This window comes from Carcharodon carcharias, chromosome 5, assembly GCF_017639515.1.
Source record: "Carcharodon carcharias isolate sCarCar2 chromosome 5, sCarCar2.pri, whole genome shotgun sequence".
NCBI lineage: Eukaryota > Metazoa > Chordata > Chondrichthyes > Lamniformes > Lamnidae > Carcharodon > Carcharodon carcharias.
This window is the reverse complement of record NC_054471.1, coordinates 36,172,601-36,197,110: the sequence shown is the minus strand read 5'-3', so window position 1 is coordinate 36,197,110 and position 24,510 is coordinate 36,172,601. Positions and strand designations below refer to the sequence as shown.

The following is a 24,510-nucleotide window of genomic DNA, read 5'->3' as shown; positions in this document are numbered from 1 at the left end:
TTCATTAACAAATAAAAGGTACTTAAATGTCTTAGGGTATGGAAAGGAAGGAGAGTGCACTGTGGAAAGGAATTTCTACCTGCTAGATGCCAGGCATTTTGTTTATAAGAGGGTCTTTGGTGTGCATATTTGCTAGCTTACTAAGTTAACTGCCAAATAAATCTGAAATGACAGCACACCATATCATGACCAGGCTTGCTCATTCAGGAAGGCGCCAGTACCCTGCAATTGGGCAGGTGGTCATTTACTATGCACACCAATTTTTCAAAAACAAAAAAATTATTTCATGGAATGTGGGGGCTGCTGGCAAGACCAGCATTTATTGCCCATCTCTATCCACCCTCAGGATTTAATGCTGAGCTGCATTCTTGAACCGCTGCAGTCCATGTGGTGTAGGTACACCCATGGAGCTATTCAGGAAGAAGCTCCAGATTTGACCTAGCAACAATGAAAGAATAAAGCCAGCATGACGCACGATTTGGAGAGGAATGAGTGGCTTTACCGTTTCTGGTCTTACTCTCAAAATGCAGATGGCCCGTTTAAAGTGGCTTTAACTATGTAAGGAGCACCAGCACAATTCTTGCTTCAATCTAAACGCCTAACATATTTCACAGAGAGTGGAATTGGGGTGTGCTGGGTGGGAGGAGTCATATAGGAATGCACAAGACACAAATTTGAGCCTTCAAGTTACTATTTGCATGTTCAAAAGAAAAAAGATGAACTGCCAGCTAGTAATTGAAAGCTTAATCTAAAAAGAGTAAAAGTTCAAAACAGAGATAAAAACAAAAAACTGCGGATGCTGGAAATCCAAAAACAAAAACAGAATTACCTGGAAAAACTCAGCAGGTCTGGCAGCATCGGCGGAGAAGAAAAGAGTTGCGTCTGACTAATATGTGATATAAATACACGTTTATCTTCAAGTCCAAGGAATGACATGAACCACATGATTTTCGAGTCCTCATGACCTTCGAAGGGTCATGAGGACTCGAAACGTCAACTCTTTTCTTCTCCGCCGATGCTGCCAGACCTGCTGAGTTTTTCCAGGTAATTCTGTTTTTGTTTTAAGAGTAAAAGTTCCACTGTTGTACACAGTGGGAGAATTTCAAATGTCACAATCACAAAGAACAGCTCACAATACAAGATAGGCCAAAGGGCATGTGTTGAACTGCAAGTCACAAGTGTCATGTCTCGTGAGCAAGCCTGTAAGGGTCGATAACTGGGACATTTTGGAGATGACTAAAATCAGTCCTTTATTTCTGATAAATTCTTGGATTTTTAATTTCAAGCACTGAAAATGGAAAAGCAGTATAAAATTTAAATGGGAAGAGATTGCAGAACTTGCTGATAGAGAGGGATCTGGTGTTCTGGTACATGAATCACAAAAAGTTAGTAAGCAGGTACAGCAAGTGATTAGGAAAGCAAATGGAACATTGGTGTTTATTGCAAGGGGAATGGGATATAAAAGTAGAAAAGTTTTACTGCAGCTACACAAGGTCTTGGTGCAACCACACCTGGAATACCGTGTACAGTTTTGGCCTCCTTATTTGATAGGAAAGGATATAATTGCATTAGAAGCATTTCAGAGAAGGTTCACTTGACTCATTCCTAGGATGAAGGGCTTATCCTCAAGGTGGAACAGGTTGGGCCCATACCCACTGGAGTTCAGAAGAACGAGAGGTGATCTTATTGAAACATGTAAGACCCCGAGGGGACTTTATAGAGAGGAAGTTTCCACTCTTGGGCGAGGCTAGAACTAGGGGACATAGTTTAAGAATAAGAGGAGAAATTTTTTTTCTCTGACAGTCATTAGAATGTGAAGTTCTCGTCCCCAGAAAGCAGTGGAGGCTGGGTCGTTGAATTTATTCAAGGCTGATTTAGATAGGTTTTTGATAGACAAGGGAGTCAAGGGTTATAGGGGATAGACAGGAATGGAGTTGAGACTACAACCAGATGTAATTGAATGGTGCAGCAGCCTCAAAGGCTGAATGGTCTACTTCTACTCTGATGTTCCTAACTTCCTTTCAAATTTGAGCAAACCAGCTACCATGCGCCCTTCCAAACCCAAAATTTACCCACTGTTTTCTCAAGAGAAGTCAGACCTAAAGAAATTTTTTCCGCATAGTACGCTTGAAATCAGCACCCATGCTACATCTTGTGGATATTATTTGGGTTGGGCCTATTCCCATCAGCCAAAAAGAATGCATTACTTGAGTTTTGCTTCCCCTAAGTGGACCTGGGTCATCCTTATGTATTGCTGCAAGCCTATATTCTTTATATTGCAGCAAATATAAGTCTTCTCAATCCTAGTTAGGATGCTGAAAAGAAGCTACGGAGTACCTGACATAGTTAGAACGAAGTTAGAACGAGGATCACCATTTAGCCGTCTCAGGCCATACGCCAATCTAGTGTTTACTCAAAGCAAGATCAAAACTGTCTCCATGAGTATAACCTTTGATGTTCTATATAGATTTTCATGAAACTGAATGACACACTGGCTGAAAATTGGATTGACTACAAAGCAGGAGATAATAGAAGGAAAACAATAGTCAGGTGGCATTGACAGGCCTAGAGAGATCTGTTCTGTCTCTCTTGCTATATCTAATATTCACAATGATCTTTAACCTTCAAATGATATTATGGCATTCAGCAATACAGTAGGATTAGCCAAGCCTTGGCTAAATTAATGTAATTTACTGAGTTAGATAAGGAAATGGCAGATGGATTTCAAGTGGCTAAATGCTAACTCACAGAGCCTAACACAAAAATAAGTTTTATTTTCATTTGTTTTATTAGCAAAGGGAAAATAATTGAGCGCAGCTATCAACTGTTCACATCATGTGGTTAGATTTAATTAAAGAGTGGGGTGCATGTTCAGGGCATTGATTTGTCGAGGCTACAAACTGATGAGTTAAATTGATACGGTTTCGGAAAGACTTGCTGAGCTTAAAGTTGGTAAGTCACCATGGTGGGATGCATCCAAATATACTGGAGGAAATTACAAAGGTATGCTACATAATCTTTCAATCATCCTTAGATACAGAGCTGATGCCAGAAGACTGGAGAATTGCAAATGATACACCCTTGTTCCAAAAAGGATGCAAGGGCAGGCTAGCCAGTTTATCCTCAGTGATGGGAAAGCTTTTAGAAACAATAATCCGGGATAAGATAATAACCACTTGGGCAAGTGTTGATTAATTAAGAAAGGCCAGTATGGATACGTTAAAGGCAAATCATGTTTAACTAACTTGATTTGAGTTTTTTGAATAGGTAACAGAGGGTGGATGAGGGTGATACAGTAGATGTGGCGTATAGGTTCTTCCAAAATGACCTCTGAAGTGCGATTTCTGCTTTTAAGAGATGGCAGCACATTAGTACAACAACACAATGTGCTCCAGCTGTGACCTGCAGGATAAAGGTTTCACTCTTCACCTCCAAAGCCACTATTAGTGATCTTAGCTATGTTAACATGGGGAGAGTCAAAGGTTATGAATCAAGAGTTATGGGGAAAAGACAGGAAAGTGGAGTTGAGGATTATCAAATCAGCCATGATCTCATTGAATGGCGGAGCAGACTCGATGGGCCAAGTGGCCTACTTCTAGGTCTTATGGTCAAAGCAAATTGGACAAAGTATCTAGGGTGGCTGACCTTATAGCCAGCTGACAACAGTTTCAGCTAAATACCATGCAACCATGAAAAGAAAGGAGGGATTTCATACTGACACACAAACGTCAATAAGGTTACTGCTGGCAGTTGACTATAAATAGAATTTTAGTGACTATAGATTAGCATTCAAGCTGAGCGCAGCATGTTCTGTACTGTGTTACTGGCATAACTCCAGGAAACTGTATTTTATGAGTTACACCAATATAACAGCCACTCCCTGCCTTGAATATCAAAGAGCTTTTTTTTTTAAATAAAAGCTTTACCGAACTTCAAAAGCTAAGAACTAAATTACATTCTTAATATTGACCGAGCAACTTAGTTTAACATTTCCAGGCTCAGAAAATTCCTTCTACAATTATTGCAACAGAATGCTGAACTGTCAACACAAATAATGCTGCTAAAATGCTTTTAGTGCAACTTGGAGTTCATAAGACACAATTAATTGTTCAGTGTCACCCTTCTATTGTCCAGAATCGATGAATAATTGCAAGAATACAAACTTAAGAGTTATGGTTATGTTACACTTGTCGTTCATGGACTAACCTGCTCAAACTAAAGTCACTTTAGATTGGTTCCGTTAAGAGTAAATATAGCAACAATATATTTGTTTAATAATGCCAACCAAAAGGAGGTTGATAGATTTTCCAAAATCACTGACATAGGCTAGGTTTTCAGGAATACAGGAAGCAGAATGAAAATTGCTTACATTATCCAACAGAATTTTTCCCCTCAAACTCAATTCTCAAATAGTGTGCTCCTTAGCACACTGTCATGTTGTCTTTACCATTGGAGTTCCTGAAATTGGTCCCACTAACTTCCTGAAAAAAATTGATTTCAGAGGCCACAATCTGGTCCCCTCATGGATACCTAATGGTTCTCCCAGAAGATTTAATCACTTGTCAATGAAAAAATTCAGCTGCAATTTTTGAAAAAAAAAGCTAATTTTAAAACAAAATTCTGCCCATAATATAAAAAGCTTAAGTGCAACTCCAGTTCAAATAAAAACGAAAAACTCCATTCAGATATAGGGAGCAACACTGAATAAATTTATAATCTGGTTTCCCTGACCCAATGCTTTGCATTGTGATAAACAACATTGTGCCAATTACAGCATGCATAAAATCGGCAGATAGGTAGCCTATCAGGTCTTGGAAAACAAGTCTGAACTTTGCTTTTACTCTTCATTCACAGGATGTCAGCATTGCTGGAAAAGACAACATTTATTGCCCTTCCAAAGGTGGTAGTAAGCTGGAGTCTCTGTGGTGGAGACAAATAATTCTAAGTACTATTGGGAGATAGTTCCAGGATTTTGACCTAGTCGCAATGAACATTTACAAATCAGAATAGCGTGTGACTTGGAAGTGGTCTTGTGTTCTTGAGCTTACTCCTTTGTCCTTTTAGGCATTAGGGGAAGATGCTACTTGTGTACTTTTCAAAAAGGCAAGTCTTTTTCAAAAGGCAAGTTTGTTTTGGCAAAATAAGTAATGAAGAGTTAGAAAAAAGAGCAGTGTCGTGTATTATAGTGTAATTCTGCTACTTGGCTCCAATGGTGTTTTGGAGTTCTATATACTTGTGTTCCAATGTCATTTTGCCAAAATTGTAAAGAAATACAGTAACTATATTACCAGTATTTGTGCTAAATTGCTTAAATATTCTGACAGTTTGTACTGCAACAGATGTTACCGTACTAGCTGCAAATAAACAATGTACAAAGGCTATCTGGGAATGTGACATTCTAAAGTCGCATCACTTGACATTCCTCAACTGCAAGGTAGGCAAACTATTGGCTCCCAGGTCTCGCCTCTTAACCAAGAGATGTGCAAAAGCTATCTTGTCTCACTTTCCTCAATTTATCCTTTCCAACATTCTTGGAGAGGGGGCTATGAATGTGTTTTCCTTTTTGTTGTCCTTTTTGTTAGAAGATTAAACCAATTATGCAGTAAAAGGAAATCACTGACAAATTTATGGTTGCTTTTAATTATCAATTTTAAAACAAACTTCAAGAACATTGGCCAAGTGTTGCATTTCCCTCCCCCTTTTTGATACATGCCTTCCTTATCCAGGTTTCTGGAGGTAATGTCATATACTCAAGAAAATTCTTGCCCTCCAAGGTAATGAGTGTAAATCCTTAAGGAACAAATTCCACTTTATGCACCCAGTGTCAATATCAATTACAGCATGAGACAAACGAAAGCTCACTTTCATTCAGACACAATGATGTGCCTTAACCAGCCTGCTCTTTATATGGTCTACTTCCATTTTGCATACTATTCATGTGGTCTCAGAGACTGCTGAATTTTACTGAACTTAAGATCTTTACCTATTGGGAAACTAGCTGAGTTCATTTGACATTAAAGTCAGATTAGAATAAAACAAGGCCTATCTGGAGTGAACCTATTTGTTGATAGCAGTGCAATGATCTAAGGTCCAAAATAACAGCTCGTGTCTTCTTACCACAGATCTTTAATGGTGCCTCCAATTCCAAAAGGATAGGTTGGCTGAGAAAGATCTCTCTTGATTTTATACATAGACCTCGAACTTCAGCCTCGGTCATCTGTACAATTTTTCCAGGGCGGCATCCTCGTACTGAAAGAGAGTAAAAAATAAATTTTGTAATCAGAATTTTAGAGCATGAAGGAGACTATTCAGTTGATTGGTAGCCTTCAAAGACCTACTGACAGCCTCATTCCCCCACCACTTGCCCATAACCTGGCATTTTTTCTTTTTTAAATACTTATTTACAACATGGTTAGAAGTTATGGATTTTTATTCCACTACAGTTTCTGGAAAAATTACATGCCCTAACAGTTGTGTACACAAAAAGAATTCACCATTTTTTGTTGTTTTCCTGATGTTCATAGGGCAGGTGGAGGCATAGTGGTATTGTAATGGACAGGAAATCCAGAGACCCCGGGTAATGCTCTGGAGGCCTCGGTTGGAATCCCACCACAGCAGATGGTGGAATTAGAATTTAATAAAGATCTGGAATTAAAAGTCTGATGATGACCATGAAACCATTGCCAATTGTTGTAAAAACCCATCTGGTTCACTAGCGTCCTTCAGGGAAGGAAGTCTGCCGTCCTTACCTGGTCTGGCTTACATGTGACTCCAGACCCACAGCAATGTAGTTGACTCACAAATGCCTTCTGAACAAGGGCAATAAATGCTGGCCCAGCCAGCAACACCTACATCCCATGAATTAATAAAAAAAAAATGCCTTCTGGTTTTTGACTCTGACCAGTAGAAATAGTTGCCACTATTTACCTAATAGAAAGCCTTCAAATTTAAATTCTCCTCAATCTTCACTGTTCTACTGAAGAGAGCCCTAGTTTCCTAATGTTCAATAGCTAAATACTAACATCTGTCCTATCATTTTGGCAAATTCTCTATCTCCTACACACTCTCCAGAACCTCAACAACATTCATTAAGGCGGCTGTCCAAAACAAGATGTAATATTTTAACTGCAGCCTAACAAATATTGTATACAGTCTAACTATACCTTTACTTTTGTACTTGATCTCTTTTTATAAAACCCAAGATCCTTTTTTTTTAAAACTAAGGCAGTATAGATCTCCCATTTTTACACCATGGCAACATCAGTGATTTGAAAACATACTCACTTTCCATTTAGGAACTGTATTTTTAAAATTGTTAGACACTTCTATCCACCTTCCATGCTCACACAAAACTCATGTGGAAAGAACAATGGGTGTCACTTCTCTCAATGCTGCTTCACAATAGCAATCACACAATCCTATGATTTGTAATGGGGACAGCCATATGTAATAACTATTTAACAATACATTAAAGTAGTTATTGACGGTGTAATTATACACACGCTATATAATTATGCATATCATACATATGGCAAAACACCACAGGTGCCATATCAATGTGAAAGACAAATTTAAAACACTATGCAGTACATACGATTTGCTGTGAAGCCTCCTTCTCATGAGTGAACATATTATAACCTCTATTTTGGAGTTGTCCATTATTTTCTTCTGTTTGAACACAAGAAATAGAAGTATAGGCCATTTGGCCCCTCAAGCTTGCTCTGCCTTTCATTAAGATCACTGCTGATCTTCTACTTCAGCTACACCTTCCCAGATTACCCATACACCCATGATTTTAATATTCAAAAATCTATCAATCTTAGACTTGAATATATTCAACGGCTGAGCACTTACAGCTCTCTGGTGCCATGAACAGCTTGCTCATCCACCTTGAGCAACACAACAGCAAGAACTTTATTCCTATTGAATATGGACAAAGGCTGAAGCTACTCCAGCACCAGACACAGAAATAGGCGGTGACCATTTGGCCCCTCGAGCCTGCTTCTCCATTCAATAAGATCATGGCTGATCTGGCCTTAACCCTCAACTCCCTTGTTAATCTAAAATCTGTCTAACTCAATGACGTGGCCATTGCTCTCTGGGTAAAAGAATTCCCAACACTAATGTCCCTCAAAAAATACCTTCTCATCTCCATCTTAAATGGAAGACCCCTTATTTTGAAACTGTGCCCCCTCATTCTAGATTCCTCCATGAGGAGAAACATCCTCTTAGCACCAACCCTGTCAAAGCCCCTCAGAATCTTATATTTCAATAAGATCACCTCTCAACCTTCTAAACTCTAATGAGTATAGGCCCAACTTTTTTTTTTAAATTCCCTCTACGGGATGTGGGCTTTGCTGACTAGGCCAGCATTTATTACCCATCCATAATTGCACTTAAGAAGGTGGTGGTGGAAGGCTTCCTTCTTAAACCGCTGCAGTTACTGTGGTGTAGGAACACCCACAGTGCTGTTAGGGAGGGCATTCCAAGATTTTGACTAGGTGACAGTGAAGGAATGACGACATATTTCCAAGTCAGGACGGTGAGTGACATGGAGGGGAACTTCCAGGTGGCGGCGTTCCCATGTGTCTGCTGACCTTGTCCTAGATGGTAGCTGTCAACCTTTCCTCAGAAAACAAAACCCCCATCCCAGAAATCAGCTCTTCACCGACCTGACTTGTAATCACACCCTCCTTTCCCTGACCACTACCTATCCCGAAGGATTGTTTCCTGGATCAAACTTTCCAAGTAACTTCCCCTTGCCTGGTACCCCGCACCTCGAACTCAAGTTCAATAATTCGAAGCTGCAGTTCATCAAGATGCAGACACTTATCTGCAGATGTAGCTATCTGGGATCATGTTCTCCTTTTACCCTTTATTTCTGGTGTCTCAGCTCACATCTGCCCTACAGCCAAAGGAGAAGTGAAGTGAAGGGTCTGGTAGGTAAGTTAAATTTACTGCAGTGCCCATCTTTTAACAATATTGCCTTTTAAAAACCCTACAAAAATTCCAGATATTCATGCATTAAGGATGACGAAAAGCACAGACAGGGAGCAAGGAAAGGAAGAATACCACCTGAGGTACAGGTGTACCGGTGTTTTTTAATTCCTTCATGGGATACGCTAGGCCAGCATTTATTGCCCATCCCTAATTTCCCTTGAGAGGGTGGTGGTGAGCTGCCTTCTTGAACCACTACAGTTCACGTGATGTGGGTACACCCACAGTGCTGTTAGGGAAGATGTTGCAGAAATTTGACCCAGCAAGTGAAGGAACTGCGATATATTTACAAGTTGGGATGGTGAGTGGCTTGGAGGGGAACTTCTAGATGGTGGCGTCCTCACGCATCTGCTGCCCTTGCCCTTCAAGGTTGTAGAGTTTGTGGGTTTGGAAGGTGCTGTCGAAGGAACCTTTGCGAGTTGCTGTAGTGCATCTTGTAGGTAGTACACACTGCTGCCACTGTACATCGGTGGTGGAGGGAGCGGATGTTGAAGGCGGTGGATGGGGCGCTAGTCAAGTGGGCTTTGTCCCGGATGGTGTCAAGCTTCTTGAGCATTGTTGGAGCTACACTCCTTCAGGCAAGTGGAGAGTATTCCATCACACTCCTGGCTTGTGCCTTGTAGATAGTGGACAGGCTTTGGAGAATCAGGAGGCAAGTTATTCGTTGAAGGATTCCTAGCCTCTGACCTGCTCTTGTAACCACAGTATTTAATGGCTAGTCCAGTTCAGTTTCTGGTCAATGGTAAACCCAAGGATGTTGTAGAATTAGCAAAAGCCTTGGAATGATTTTTGAGAATAAAAGTCATGGGGAAATTATTTTTGTCGTTAGCATTCCCTTGCTTTTAAAGAAAAAAAATCAACAATCATCCCCACAGACCACATCAGCAAATAAACAGGTAGCTTCCCAGAGCATCTCCATTACAAAATACTGGAAGCTCAACTTCAAACTAAACAGAGGACCAACACTTGCTACAGGCATTTCTGGAACAAGGCGGCATCTGAAGAGTCCAAGAGCTGATTTCAAATCATCCCCAATTATGCCACTCAGATGTCCAGAGCATTTCTCTGTCAGTGGCATCAATGAAGTGATCTAGAAGTGAACGAGACCTTAATACTCTGCACGCCAACAGAAATATTTATCACTTACAGTCAAATACATTTTGTAAATTTTGTGGTTTCTTTAAAAGTCGGGAATTACTTTGGGGGGTGGGGAGGGGGAAGAAGTCACTCCAAAACTTTCTATCCCCTGTAGGAAATGGTGTAAACCATGTAGGGAAGGAAGAAAGCTAAATGGTATGTTCAGAAACTACACGAGCAAGATCCATTTTAAGGAGACACAAGTGATTTTTTGAAAATAATTTGTTCAGCAAAGGGTTATTTTTCTCAATTAGTTAATTATCTGCAGATACTTTATTTTGGTTCTCAAATAATATTGCATTGTGCTTTACTTGAAAAGTTTACAGGATGATTGAGTTAGCATTGCGTGAAGCTGTTGGTCAAATACAAACTGAGCTTCAGGACTCTTCATGCAGCAGTTCCCATAATATTTGAACAAAAACAGAGCAGAAATCCTATCATGTCTTCATTCACTGTGATGACAAATCCAAGAAAATCAGGAGAGGATGCTTTCTCTTTTAGAGGTCAATAATTCATATCATGCACCCAGGTTGCATCAAGGGGTTTTACTTTAGAGGTCTGATGTAAACTGTAACTAAATGCCATGTTGGCAATACTATTTTTATTGCATGTAGATAACTTCACAACTAAGTGTTCGTTTGGCTCAGTGATAGCACTCTTGCCCGAGTCAAGGGTTGAAGTCTTGAAACTTCAACAGATAATCAGGGCTGTTAATTCTGTACATCACTGAGCAGAAGAGGTGTTAAATCACACTTGACATGTTAAGATCCCATAGTATTATGCAGAGAAGAGCAGAAGCTCTTTTTCCAATGTCCTGGCTGATATTAATTAGGTAAAAACAAAAAACTGCGGATGTTGGAAATCCAGGTAATTCTGTTTTTGTTTTGATATTAATTAGGCCCTGCTGTGCAGAAAACTGTTGTAAGGAAACACACAAAAACCAGTGACTACTTCAAAGCACCACAAAGTACCACCAGCAGTGCCTTCATAAGATTCCCCAAATCAGGTGACAAGGCAGCAGTCCAACAGCAGCGTCCTCCCACAAGCCAACTTGCCCAGCATCAAGATACTAATCACTCAAAACCAGTGCCACATGGCAGAACATGTTGTTTGTATGCCTGACACCAAACTCATGAAGCAACTGCTCTAGTTGCAACTTGGTCAGGGCAGGAGACTCCCAGGGGGACAGTAGAAACACTTTGGGTAAAAGCAAAATACCGCGGATGCTGGAAATCTGAAATAAAGACAGAAAATGCTAGAAAACTCAGCATGTCTGGCAGCCTATATGGAGAGTGTTAACTCTTCTTCACAGCTAAAGAGAAGTAGAAATTTAATAGATTTTATACCATTTAAGAATGGGTGGAATAGATGGAGCAAAGTAGAAATAGTTGGGAGCTCAGGAGAGAAAATGTCATGGACACTGGACAAAGGGAGCGTTAATGGTGGTAAAGACTAAAGGAGGTGCTGATAGTAGCATAAAGGTAAGATAGCAGAAGGTGTTAATAGCAGGACAATGGTCAGCAATCTGTGAAAACAAAACAAAAGCAAGTGACAGGTGTGTGCGTGGATGCAGGTGTGTGCATGCGCGTGTGCGCGCGGGGGGGGCAAAAGGATAAAAAATAAATTTTAATATATTAAAAAATGAAAATTTTTAAATGGATAAAAATGGAGGAGAAAGTTCATGCGCTGATGATGTTGAACTCTATGTTAAGTCTGGGAGGCTGTAAAGTGCCTAATTGGAAGATGAAGTGCTGTTCCTTCAGTTTGCGTTGGACTTCACTGGAACAGGCCAAGGGTGGATATGTGGGCATGAAAGCATGATGATGTGTTGAAATGGCAAGCAACAGGAAATTCTGGGTCATGCTTATAGACTGTGCGAAGGTGTTCCGCAAAGCAGTCATCCAGTCTGCGTTTAGTCTCCCCAATGTAGAGGAGACCACATTGGGAGCAGCAAATGCAGTAGACCAAATTGAAGGAGGTGCAAGTGAAGCGTCGGTTCACCTGAAAGGAGTGTTTGGGGCCTTGGATGTTGAGGAGAGAGGTGATAAAGGGACAAGTGTTGCACCTTCTGCGATTGCATGGGAAGGTGCCATGTGAAGGGAACGAGGTGCTGAGAGTGTTGGAGGAGTGGACCAGGATATCACGGAGGTAGCGGTCCCTCTGGAATGCTAACGGCAGCGAGGGGGAGATGTGTTTGGCAGTGTCACCATGCTGGAGTTGGTGGAAATGGCGGAGGATGATCCTTTGAATACAGAGACTGGCGGGGTGTAAAGTGAGGGCAATGGGGACCCCATCATGGTTCTAGGAGGGAGGGGAAGAGGTGAGAGCAGAAGTGCAGGACATGGGCTGAACACAGTTGAAGACCCTGCAACCACAGTGGGCGGGTTAAAGAAAAATTATGACATCTCAGGAGCACCGTTTTGAAAAGTACTGGAACAGATGCAATGGAGGCAGTGGAATTGGCAAACAGGATGGCGTCCTTACAGGAAGCAGGGTGTGAGGAGCTGCAGTTCAGGTAGCTGAGAGAGCCGGTGGGCTTGTAATGGACAGCTTCCGACCTCAGTCTCCCAACCCCACACAGCCTGCTCTACCTCCTTCCCGAAATCCACAAACAGTACTGTCCTGGTAGACATGTCAAGCCAGCCAGTTCCTGACACGCGAGGGCGAGGCAGGGAGAGGGGGGCAAGTGCAATGAGGATGAGAGGGAGAAAAAGAGATAAAATGTGCACTGAGTGACCTTGGCTTGTGTCGCAACACCTCCCGTGCAAGACAAGAAAGCCTACTGCCTACCTGTTCCCTCAGCAGTGAAGTGTTAACACAATTTAATTTTATTAAAAAGATATTGAAGATGATTTAAGGGAACTCTACCGGTCCAATTTAACTCTGAGCAGGATACAGGCAATTGGAGAAGGATGAAACAAAAATGATGCAAGTCAGATGATGTGAAGTTTCAAATCTATAAAATCAAGTTATTGCCTCCTTATTTTCAAAGAAAGCACAGTGCTGGCTGCTGATTGTGTTTTTAGCGGTTGGGGGAAACAGAAAGTGAGTATAAATGATAGCATCCTGTTGGTGACTATACATTCCAAGAACTGGAGTCTTCCTTTTCCTCAAGAATCAGAAGAGTCATTAAGGAGGGGAAAGGCCTCCAGTCTGCTGTTCACAGTTGAAATAAAATTGTTTTTAAAGCAGGCTCCAGATGCATCAACCAACACAGATATGTGCTCTGTCTCAGGACTGATATAATGTTGTTATCTGAAGTATTAGTTGCAGGTCAAATTTGAATGGGGTGTACTCATCAAGGCCCTTTTGGAAACATTCTCCAGGAAAGTCATCCCATCATGTCCTATTATCATTGTAGCAGCACTTTTGATAGAATGGATCCAGGGTATACATCCCCTTTCCAATGCAATCTGCCTCATTTCAAGCTTATAATCTTCCATGGGGTGTTTATGAAATAGTACAATACCAAATTGAGTCTTGTAACTTTAACACTATTCAGGATAAAATACAGTCACTATTACAAGGGGAGGCAGTGCATAGTGGTATTGTCACTGGATTAGTATTCCAGAGACCCAGGGTAATGCTCTGGGAACCTGGGTTCAAATTCAAATTTGAATTCACTAAAAAAAAATTTGGAATTCAAAGTCTGAATGACCACGAAACCATTGCCAATTGTCATAAAAATCCGTCCTTACCTGGTCTGGTCTACATCAATGTGATTAACTCTTAAATACCCTCAGAACAATTAGGGATCGGCAATAAATGGCCATGAACGAATAAACATAAAATAAAAGAAACTTAAGTTTTCAGCATAGCTGTGATTGTGATAAAGCTACACAGGGAGAAGGAAGGAGAAAGATCCCTGAATACACCACAATTAGAATGTATGCATTCTGGAGCTGAAATAGCAAGCAGAGAGATTCGCAGCTGATTACATGCCAACATTTGCTATAGGCCTTTTTAAAAAATTGAATAAGGAGACAAATTGCAACAACAGATACTAAACTGACCATCTTCCTGCAGGGAGGTGGGATCAGGAATAACTTTCTTTTATTCTACAAAGTTATTATACAAAGTTTCGTTATCTAACACAGCATGCATCCGAGTCATGTGAACAAGATCGCCAGGTCATCCAGTGTTGGGTTAGCTGATCTGAGGTACCTCAATTGTTCTCAGCAGATGAGAGCTGAGGGATAGGATGATACACAGACTGTGGAACCATATCTGTGGAACCATTCTGAAGTATACTTCAGCATTTTTAGGGAAGAAGGAGAGCTAATAGGGAAGGGGAGAGGAAATGAAGCTAGATCTCATCACTAGTTACTGGAAGTTCCTGAAATTTGAAAGTTCTTGTGCCACAACAAATCTGGCCTTGCCAAACTTGTCCCAGGACCAGGAAGCAAATTTGTCCTACAAACATATATTCCCATGTACCCTGTGTAGATTATTCCTTGCATCCCCAAACTGGTTGATGGAATTCATTTGAAAACACATGCACACACCACATCTCTAGAATGGCAGCACATAATATTAATGCCCATGTTTGTTAAAATGCAATACTTCTGGATTAGCCACCTTTTCCTCCCATACTTTAGAAAGAAGATGGTTAATCTTTCTCTGGATGGATCCTTCTCCTAATTGACAAAAGCTAGGCATGCCACACTGCCATAAGATCAATGTTCTTTCAGAGTGCAAGAGATCTCCAAGTTATCAGGAACCAAACACCATCTTACTCTATTCAAAGTGAAATCTCAAGTTAAAATATTATGTTGAAAATGTAGAAGAGGAAATGAAAAGGGGATGGCAATGTGGAGAAAAAACAGAATTCATTCTGATCTTCCAAATGTGTCATAAAAAGATGTTGTCTATAATGTTACTGGAAATTATTTTAAAATTGGAATTGTAGTAAGGTCTGAGTCTAGGCGTTTGACTGTGTGTCTTAATTGGATTAAAGCCAGCTAGTCTGGGTACTTTGATGTACAGTAGTTTGAGATGCTAATTAGATAAATGTAAGGAAGTTAAAAGGTAAAGTGTATATTTGCATTTATTGAATAAAGCATTCAAGAGTGGGGGTAGAATCTTACAGCTAGCTGGGAGTCGCCAAGCAATGTCTTTATATTACTAATAAAATTGGTGGAATGAAAGGCTATTGTTAGGAGAAGTAAAATTAAAAACCTAGTAATACAATGGAAAATTTACATTCAAAGGGGAAGCTAGGTATAAACAGAAAGGAGTTTGTGTCTAAGTCAGAGGCATTTAAGATCTAACCAGCCTGTAAGCCTACAGCTGTATCTGCAAAGGAACCAAATTAAAGGAGCCTCATTTTGAATTTGTAAGGTCAAATGTGCTTTGCCTGGTGTCTGTTTAAAGTCAATGGGTTATTGTTGCCTTGGTGAAGATTTACCTAGGAGTGATTAATTTGGGGATTTGTTTAAAAGTTACTATGGTAGTAATTTGTAGACATGTATGTGTTTGACTCGAAACGTTAACTCTGTCTTCCTCTCCACAGAAGCTGTCAAACCTGAGTTTTTCCAAATATTTTTGTTTTTGTACGTGTGTTTAATTTGTTATTAAATTAATGTGTTTAATTTAGTTTTATATAAAAAACCTCTTGGGGCTTGGAAGTTTTATTCGTGAATTCAGAGCTGCATCTCAAACATATGAAAATAAAGGTTATGACAGTCGTTCAAGTTTCCCTCTAGGATTTAAACAACTCAGCTTTTGCCAGCTGCTGTGTCATAACACAATGTTACTAAATTCTATGCAACAAAATAGACAGACTTCAATTTATATTTCATCAGGTTTAGAACTAGTTGAAGCTATAGCAAATAAACAAGGTACCAATGCTCAGTCTTTTCGTGACATGGCTTACGGACAAGCAGGCCTATTTCAATACATTTCAGTACACAGGACAGTAAGTTTAAATTCATTGATTCTGAAGAGTTGCCAAAAAAAAGTTTACTTTTAGAGAAAGCGTGGGAGGTAAATGTGCCCTTTCAGTTCAGTCTCATAATATTTATTAATGAGAAACAAGACAGACATAATAAATATTTGGCTTTGGTGACAATGAGCGTAATAAAAGGAGAAAACGTCCACTTAATACGTCACATTTTCTCTTCCCGAATTATATTCTGTAGTTTACAAGTTAGTCTTCACATCTTAAAGAAAGGAACTGCACTCAATTAACCATTTATGCTGCAGAACCAGGTTGGAATGCAAGTCCAAGCGATTGGAATTCATTTTTCTGGTTGATAAAACCACTGCTGCAAGAAAAAGAAAGGTTTGACCAGAAAGAAGGAGAAAATAAAGATTTCAACATTCCTGTTTTTCCCAATTGAGAATGCAACTGGGAAAAACAATGCAAACTGGGCAAAGTAGTTACTCGGGCACATCTTGCAGTCAGTTCCAAACAGTTGTGGCCAAACACATTATTAACCATTGCAGCCTGGCCACAGCTGGTGCATAAGTCAGGGAAGGAAAACAAAATGATGGCTGAGAAGAGGAGAAAAAGAGATTTTAAAACACCACGCCAAAGGAGGGTGAACTTGATGTGTCATTGTTGAATTCAATTGCAATTTCTAACGTCCTACAAAGATACTTTATAGAATACATTTTTTGAGTATTTTTAAGATACTGCCCGTCTTAATTGCTGTGGAAAGATTAAAAAGAGGACTGAATAACAACCAATCTCGGTTGGGATTAGTGGCTGTTTTTAAGTAATTATTATTTTGCAATATTGATGCAGATATCTGTTATATCCTTGACTAAGTTATTTTAATAGCAGGTGTTGTCTATCCAACAAAACAAAAGAACAAATCCAGCAAGATTTCACAGATATTCCACTTAAATTTACTAAGCTACATGGAGAAATTTCCAAATTTTTACTCTTGCAAAGCCTTTCACCCCAGGCACCTATTAGAAAACAGACAATAATTCAGTGGTGTTCATCTATAGGGGGAGGTAGTGGCATAATGATATTATCACTGGACTGGTAATCTAGAGACCCAGGACATTGTAATTGATTATACCACCAAAAATTTGAAAGGGTTTGATTAATCTATATATATATATACAGATAGATTATTGAAACGTACTTGTAGAACATGTTCTTTGGCTTATTTCCAAATAAAACAACTTGAACAGGAAATAAACAAATAAAAGGCTGATTAACAAAATTGAGGCTCATGGTTCAAATCCCACCATGGTGGAATTTGAATCCAATAAATATGGAACTAAAGTCTAATGATGACATTAAAGTCATTGTCGATTGTCGTAGAAACCCATCTGGTTCACTAATGTCCTTTAGGGAAGAAATCTGCTGTCCTCATCATGTCTGGCCTACATGTGACTCCAGACCCACAGCAATGTGGTTAACACCTAAAAATGCCCTCTTAGCAAGGGCAATAAATGCTGGCCTAGTCAGCGATGCCCGCATCCCATGAACAAATTTTAAAAACTCTAGCCAACAGTGAGGGAGAGAGTAAGAGACTGAAGGACAGACAAGCTGGTGAAAAGGGTAGGCACATAACAGATGAAATATAATGCAAATAAGAGAGAGGCAATACATTTATAGGAAGAATAAGGCACTATTTTAAAGGGAATGCAAAAGGACAGACACACCTGGGGCTGTCTGGTGCACACTGTCTACCATCCTCCAAGTTTAAAAACAACCAACATTTAACACGTCTTACTGTTTTCTGTCCGTAAGCTAAATCTTTTATCCAAGCTGACAATGACCCTCCTGTTCCACGAGCCTCAATTTTGTTAATCAGTCTTTTATTTGTTTATTTTCTGTTCAAGTTATTTTATTTGGAAATAAGCCAAAGAACATATTCTACAAGTACGTTTCAATAATCTATCTATATATAGATTAATCAAACCCTTTCAAATTTATGGTGGTATAATCAATTACATAATTGGGTGGTGTGAAAACTGGACAGACTACAAATATAAGTTAAACATGCCCTGAGCTTTTCAGAGTCAAGTAGCAAGGGTTAGACAGTTCTGGTGTTCAGGTGCTGTCTATACCCAAGGTGTGCTTGTCAAATAAATACTTAGCCATTCCACTTTCAGGAGCGCCCAATCTCCACAGGTTGGTTACGTGGTCTCCTAAGAGCTTGATAGACTTGACCTGTCCATCCAAGCAGTGGGTCTCCATGAAGTCACAGAGATGTGGGTCATTCCTGTCTGTAGCCAGTTTATCCAATTCTAAAAGCAACTGGTTTACACTCTTCTTCAGCTCTAAAGAGCATACCATTGTATCCAAGCCACTTCCCCATTCATCACAATCTGGTTTCTTGATATCCTGGAGTAAGATGCGCCCTCTTCGCTGGTTCTGTAGTTTCATGAGCTTCTCAGCATGTTCATGCTCTTCATGAGATTGCTCCAGAAAGAATTTGGCAAAATTCTTCAATGCAATGTAATCTCAATCAAAGTAGAAAGACGTAGAGAGGTAAACATAAGACACATACAGCTCCAGGTTGATCTGGCGGCTGATAGCGGCCTCACAGTCAGGATGGTAATTCTGTCGGACCTGGGAGCTCATGGCAATGGTGAGACAATAGAGCAGAATATAAGGATGCTGTGTGTATGTAGTGGACAGAAAAAGTACTTGAGGAATGAAGGTTCCGTTCAATCACTGTTGAAGCTAGAGCGCTGTACTTGTCAAAGGCTTTCTTAAAATCCATTTAGATAACATCCATTGCATTCCCTTCATCAACCATCTGTTGACCAATTAGATTGGTCAAGCACAATCAGCCTTTTACTAAGATAAAAGCAAAAAACTGTGGATGCTGGAAATCCAAAACAAGAATAAAAATACCTTTTACTAATCTGTGCTGGCTCTCCTCACTTAACTCAAACCTCTCAAAGTGCCTGTTGATCATTTCTGGAATCTTTCCCACCACAGATGTTAAACTGACAGGCCTGTAATTACTAGAAGTGTCCTTACACCTTTTTTTAAATAAGGCTATCACATTTTCCAATCTCCAATCCTGAAGTACCTTTCCCACATTAGGGAAGATTGGAAAATTATGGCAACTCTTTCTGCTATCTCCGCTCCCACTTCCTTTGGCAACCTGGATGCAAGCCATCCAGACCAGGCAACTTAACCACTAAGCAGAACCAGCCTTTCCCCCAATTTTCACCACCCATTATCAATACTATCTTCACTTCTACCAATATTGTCAGGTTCCTCTTCCTTAGTAAACACTGATACAAAATACTTGCGCATTCTAGCCTTGCCCTGCTTCTCTAAGCATATATCCCTATGTCCCTAATAGGTCTAACTTCACCTCTTACTACCTGCTTACTATTTACATATCAGAAGATGATTTTTCAGATTCCTTTATATTGACTGTCATTCTATTCGCATATTCTCCCTCTGCAGTCTTATTTTTTTCAGTCTTCATTTCCCCTTTCAACTTATTGGATTAGGCCTGGTTCTTGTTTGAAGATGAAGTGAGTAAATGCTTTAATTTACAGAATAAGAGGTTAGGATTTGGAAGGCACTACCCGAAAGAGTGGTGGATACAGATTCAACAGAAGCCTTCAAAAACAAACTGGATAAATACTTGGGAAGAAAAAAAATTGTAGGGTTATGCGAAAGTGTGGGAAGTGGGAATAACTGAACGGCTCTTCAAAAGGACCGGCACACACTCAACAGGCCAAATGGCCTCTTTCTTTGCTGTACTATTCTATGAATTCATTATTTATTCAGGAAAAAGAAATAGGTGAAAGGAGGGGAAAATAAGAACGATAACCCACAATGTGAACAGGCCTACCCCAACTGATTACTCCCTGAAAACTATGCAATATTTACCATCATGATTCCTTAATAGGTGTGTTGGTTTTAACTAAGATTTAAATTTTTAGTACAACAAATTTGAAGAAATTCTCTTCAGTGTAAAGGCAAAATGGATTATGCACATAATCATACCACTCAACTTAAAAAAAAACTTGCATCTCCTCTTTCCTGGCAAAATCCTGTACGACATTGAGACAATGGATTTTGGTGTTCACAGATTTTATTATTTATAAGTTGAAAGCTGATCACCTTTTGCAACACATGCAATTGGCTTGAAGCAAACTGAAGAGGTGTGCAGAAAGCTTTGAAATAATTTCAAATGTTTACTTTTGATAACATATCACTTTAAAACAAACATTCTGGAATGCACATTGAACAGCTTCCCACCAACTTGCCCAACAAACTCAACTTTCTCAATTTCAATTCTCTTATTTCCAAGCTCCATCTCATATCACTCGTTTCAATCAATTCGATCTACAACAGACCAAGCAAAGTTTCAAAAATAAACAGGACAGTCTTTCTGGCTCTGGAAAGCCTGCAGCACAATACTCAACATATTTGTGATAGACAAGACAGAATAATTTAGATTATGGCATTGGCATCGCATTTAAATCTTCAGCATGGCGCTTCAGCAAAACTCTACTTAGATAAGTGACAATCTAATCCTGAAGAACAAAAATGCTCTGGAAAAGGTGACCTTTTACAATCCATAGCAATTGGCCAAGAGCCAATAAATTCAAGAGTACATTGGTATAAGGTGTTACATGGTCAAGCTTTCTGCCAAACACACACTTCAAACCTTAGTCACTTGCCGTCTAAGATAGAGGGATGAGCATTTAAGCTGCAGAGCATAGAATCACTACATCAGAAAGGTTACCATTAGCTGATATCACTACAAACAGACTTTGCACGCTTATCTATCTGGCACTCATAGGACAAGAGTACAGATCTATTTAAGGACTGCAACATAATTGATGGCACAGAAGTGAAATCTTAATAAATGGCCAACTGGGAATGTCACTGCCAAGTACATACTAACATTCAGTACATCCAGAAGTCATAAGGAGGGACAGTCCACTTCAGTTATGAATTCAATACATTTATAAAAGCCAGCCTGTATGTCAAATTTAGTTACTTGTAAGTCATATAAGCCCTCATCATGAATGGTCATTTGCAGAATCATATCCCAATCCTTTTTGGGTTTATTATCTCCCCATTACACATCCCCTTTTCAAATGGCTCATAAAATCTTTTATGACTACCTATGATATCTGCAAGTATTTGGCAAGAGGCAAAACTCAAGTGGAGTGAACAGAATAAGGAGGGATTTTATAATATTAATACATAATATAAAAGGTAATGTGACCAGAAGGATTTGCATTTATGTAGTGCCTGAACCCTTCCACAGCAAAAAAATGGACCATTTATCACTGAAGAAATAATAGTGCCTGAATGACACACATCATTATTAATATGCAACGTGCCAGCACCTTGTGTTACTAGCTATTAGCCTTTCGAAAATAGCGTCTCTCGATTAACATCCTGGTGAGTTTCATGTGTAATTGCACATTAAGCTTGATACAGAAAGAAAGTCTATTAATTAATATAGCAAGTAGCCTTTTAAACTACATAACTGTTAATCTGCCAATCAACCTTTTGTTCAATTATAAGTGTCATCCTTAGAGGTTGGGTTGTTTTAAATTTTGACATCAAATTTAAAAATTACAACCTAACTCAGAAACAGAAGTTATGGCAGAGCCAAACTGACATTAAATTTTTTAACATCTCGTTACTATAGTAGGTTAGTACATTGCAACTAATTAATTGCAGTGTCATCCATTTATTTGCTTAAGAATGCAAAATAGTTAATTTTTAGAGCAGTAGCTCTGAAACCCAGGAAACTGTTTTTTCTAAGCGGTCATGGTAGTGCTGTGGAGCAAACATTCTTTTATTTTTATAAACTATTGTTGATGTTAAATACTCCCGGATCAAACAAGTAATGATCCAGAGTAAAACCTCAACCCAACAATATGCTTTAACCTCAATTGCATATTATACCAAAACTAAATTTCCACTCCTAACATTAGCCATCCTTGTATCTGGAGTGGCAATTGTTTGGGTGCTTGGACTCTCACTGAGCAGAAATTGGATTAAAGTTGTATAAATGCATTTCACTTAGTTTAGCTGTTTGTTGCTAAAGTTAGATTGACCTTGCAGAAACCTGAATATCTATACAGCTACTGATGCGCTGAGTGGTTCAACCTGCCCTTACACCATACGATGTGGTTTCTTTTCTGGAAGGCATGATGGCTAGAAGTGAAAGATTTGAGGCAGGTCTCAAACAACAGTATGAGTGAAACTGCAGCCAGAAATTTTTCTCTATAGCAATATAAACAATAGGCCACTAAATCTGCCTGTAACATTCAGATTATTCTTCAAAATTACTTGAATACCCCAAGACCCCAGCAAAAAAGTTTTCCTTATTAGTCTGGTTTCGTTGAAGTTTTTATTATTCTTTCACAGCCAGCACTCATTGCCCATCCCCAACCGCCCTCAAGAAGATACTGATGAGCCTTTTTGAACAACTGCAATCCATGTGGCATAGGTACATTCACAGTGCTGTTAGGAAGGGAGTTCCAGGATTTTGCCCTAATGACAGTGAAGGAATGGCGGTATTGTTCCAAGTCAGGATGGTGTGTGGCTTGGGAAGAAACTTCCCATTAGTGGTGTTCCCACGTGTCTGCTGACCTTGTCCTTCTAGGTGGTACAGGTCTTGAAGGAGTCTCAGCAACCTACTCACCACAGAGAGTACTTTTTCTCTATTTACTGTGTCAATCTCTTATCATCTTGCAAATTTCCATTAGGTCACTTCTTAACATTTTCTGTTCCATTGACAACAAGTCCTAACTTTTTCCAACTTCTCATAACTGAAGTCCGTTATCTCTGTATCTTTCTAAATCCCTTACATTGTGTGTTTGAAGTGAGGGCAAAGAGCCAAACGACAGCACAGCATTTTTCTGTGGTCAATGCTCACTACAGCTACACCTGAAAGAGGCTCAGTCTTTCCATCTAGTTTGGCAAAAACCTTAGTCAGACAGTTATGGGTTCAAGACCCACTCCAGGGCTTGAAAACTTAACCTGACATTTTAGTGCAGCTTTGTCAAAACTGCTAGAACAGAGAGGAACAAGAATGTCTGGTCTAGTGTTTCAGATGGGCATCACAGGCTTCTGTGGCATTTTTTGAAAATCATTAAATTTTCTTTATCCAGACATTGTGAGTCACTTTCCTACATCAAACGCATTACGTGGATGCAAGGTATTGCTGCTTTTGTACTGGCCAACATCCTTTCTGAACCATCTGTAATTAACTGATCATTTATTGCAATGTTGTTACAAAACATGCGTCTTAAATGACTGCTGTATCCACTGCACAAACAGTCACTGCACATTAAACAGACTTATTGGGTATGGGGGAGATCTGCGTGTGTACATACTCACCAGAATTTTTATGATGGGAAGTCAGAAGTTCATATAAAAGATAGGAATTGCTCGATGAGAACATGGTCCATTAAGTTCATATTTTACCATTTTGCTATTCACATATGATAATGAGGTTGCTGACTAATCATAGCAAACAATCTTGAACATTTCTCTCAGTTGCTACCCCAATTGAAATGAAAGCAAACAAAATATAAACAAATACAAGACTATTAATAGCTGTTATATCTGCTGTTGCAATTATTTACTCATTCAACATGCTGACTCAATAGAGATTAGAGTTTATGCTGACTTCAGGCTCTTAGTTACATGCAGCAGTTATTGCCCGAGTTTGAGATAGCTATTTGTTGCTAAAGTTCCAAAAAGCTAGACTTCAACTCCTTTGATCTCCGCAGACTCCTGGTTTCTGTTCAGCACAATTCCACTGATCAGGCCACAATCAAGCACAGGTGTAGCTTCATCACTTGTATTCATAACTGATCACCTATCGTTTTGTTTTCAAAACATAGTACATATTGTCAACCATTCACCCTCTGCTCGTCTTTCCACTGAATTTACAAACAGAACAGTAAACAACATTAACTTAGCTTCTGTGTGAAATCAATTTAAAAAGGACAACCACAGTGGGTTACAATTGGTAGATTCTCTGGAATGGACAAAAGAAACAACAGATACTTATTAAGGCCATCAGCTCAGGGAAGGAGGGATAGACAGAAAAAGAATTTACAGGGCATCTTTCACAACCTCAGGATGTCTCAAAGCACTTTAGAACAAATGAAGTGTAGTGACTACTATAAGAAATACAACAGTCAATTGACACAGCAAGATCCAACAACTTCTGGTAAGATCAGAATATTCAGCATCAGAAATAGATGGTAAACTGCGGAGTGTCTCGTACCACACGTCAAGTAGTACAATGTTAACCTGCCATTCACCCTGAAATAAATCAGGATTAGAAACGACACTATGTTCACCAAATTCTAAATAACATAAACAGATAAAAAAAAAGCAAGTTCTTTGGTCATTAATAAATCTTATTTCCAACAGGATTCCTTTGGCCATTTTAAATG

The 24,510-nt window shown here is 39.5% G+C and overlaps 1 protein-coding gene and 1 pseudogene across 1 annotated transcript in view; both read right to left on the bottom strand.

The window, feature by feature from the left end:
- Nucleotides 1-24,510, bottom strand: part of LOC121277837 (serine/threonine-protein phosphatase PP1-beta catalytic subunit) — a 118,404-nt gene that overhangs the window by 59,816 nt on the left and 34,078 nt on the right. Inside the window, exon 2 of the mRNA XM_041187517.1 lies at nucleotides 6,118-6,249. Coding sequence (XP_041043451.1) covers nucleotides 6,118-6,249 — 132 coding nt within the window. The remainder of the gene's footprint in view (nucleotides 1-6,117; nucleotides 6,250-24,510) is intronic.
- Nucleotides 18,149-18,688, bottom strand: LOC121277838 (annotated as a pseudogene).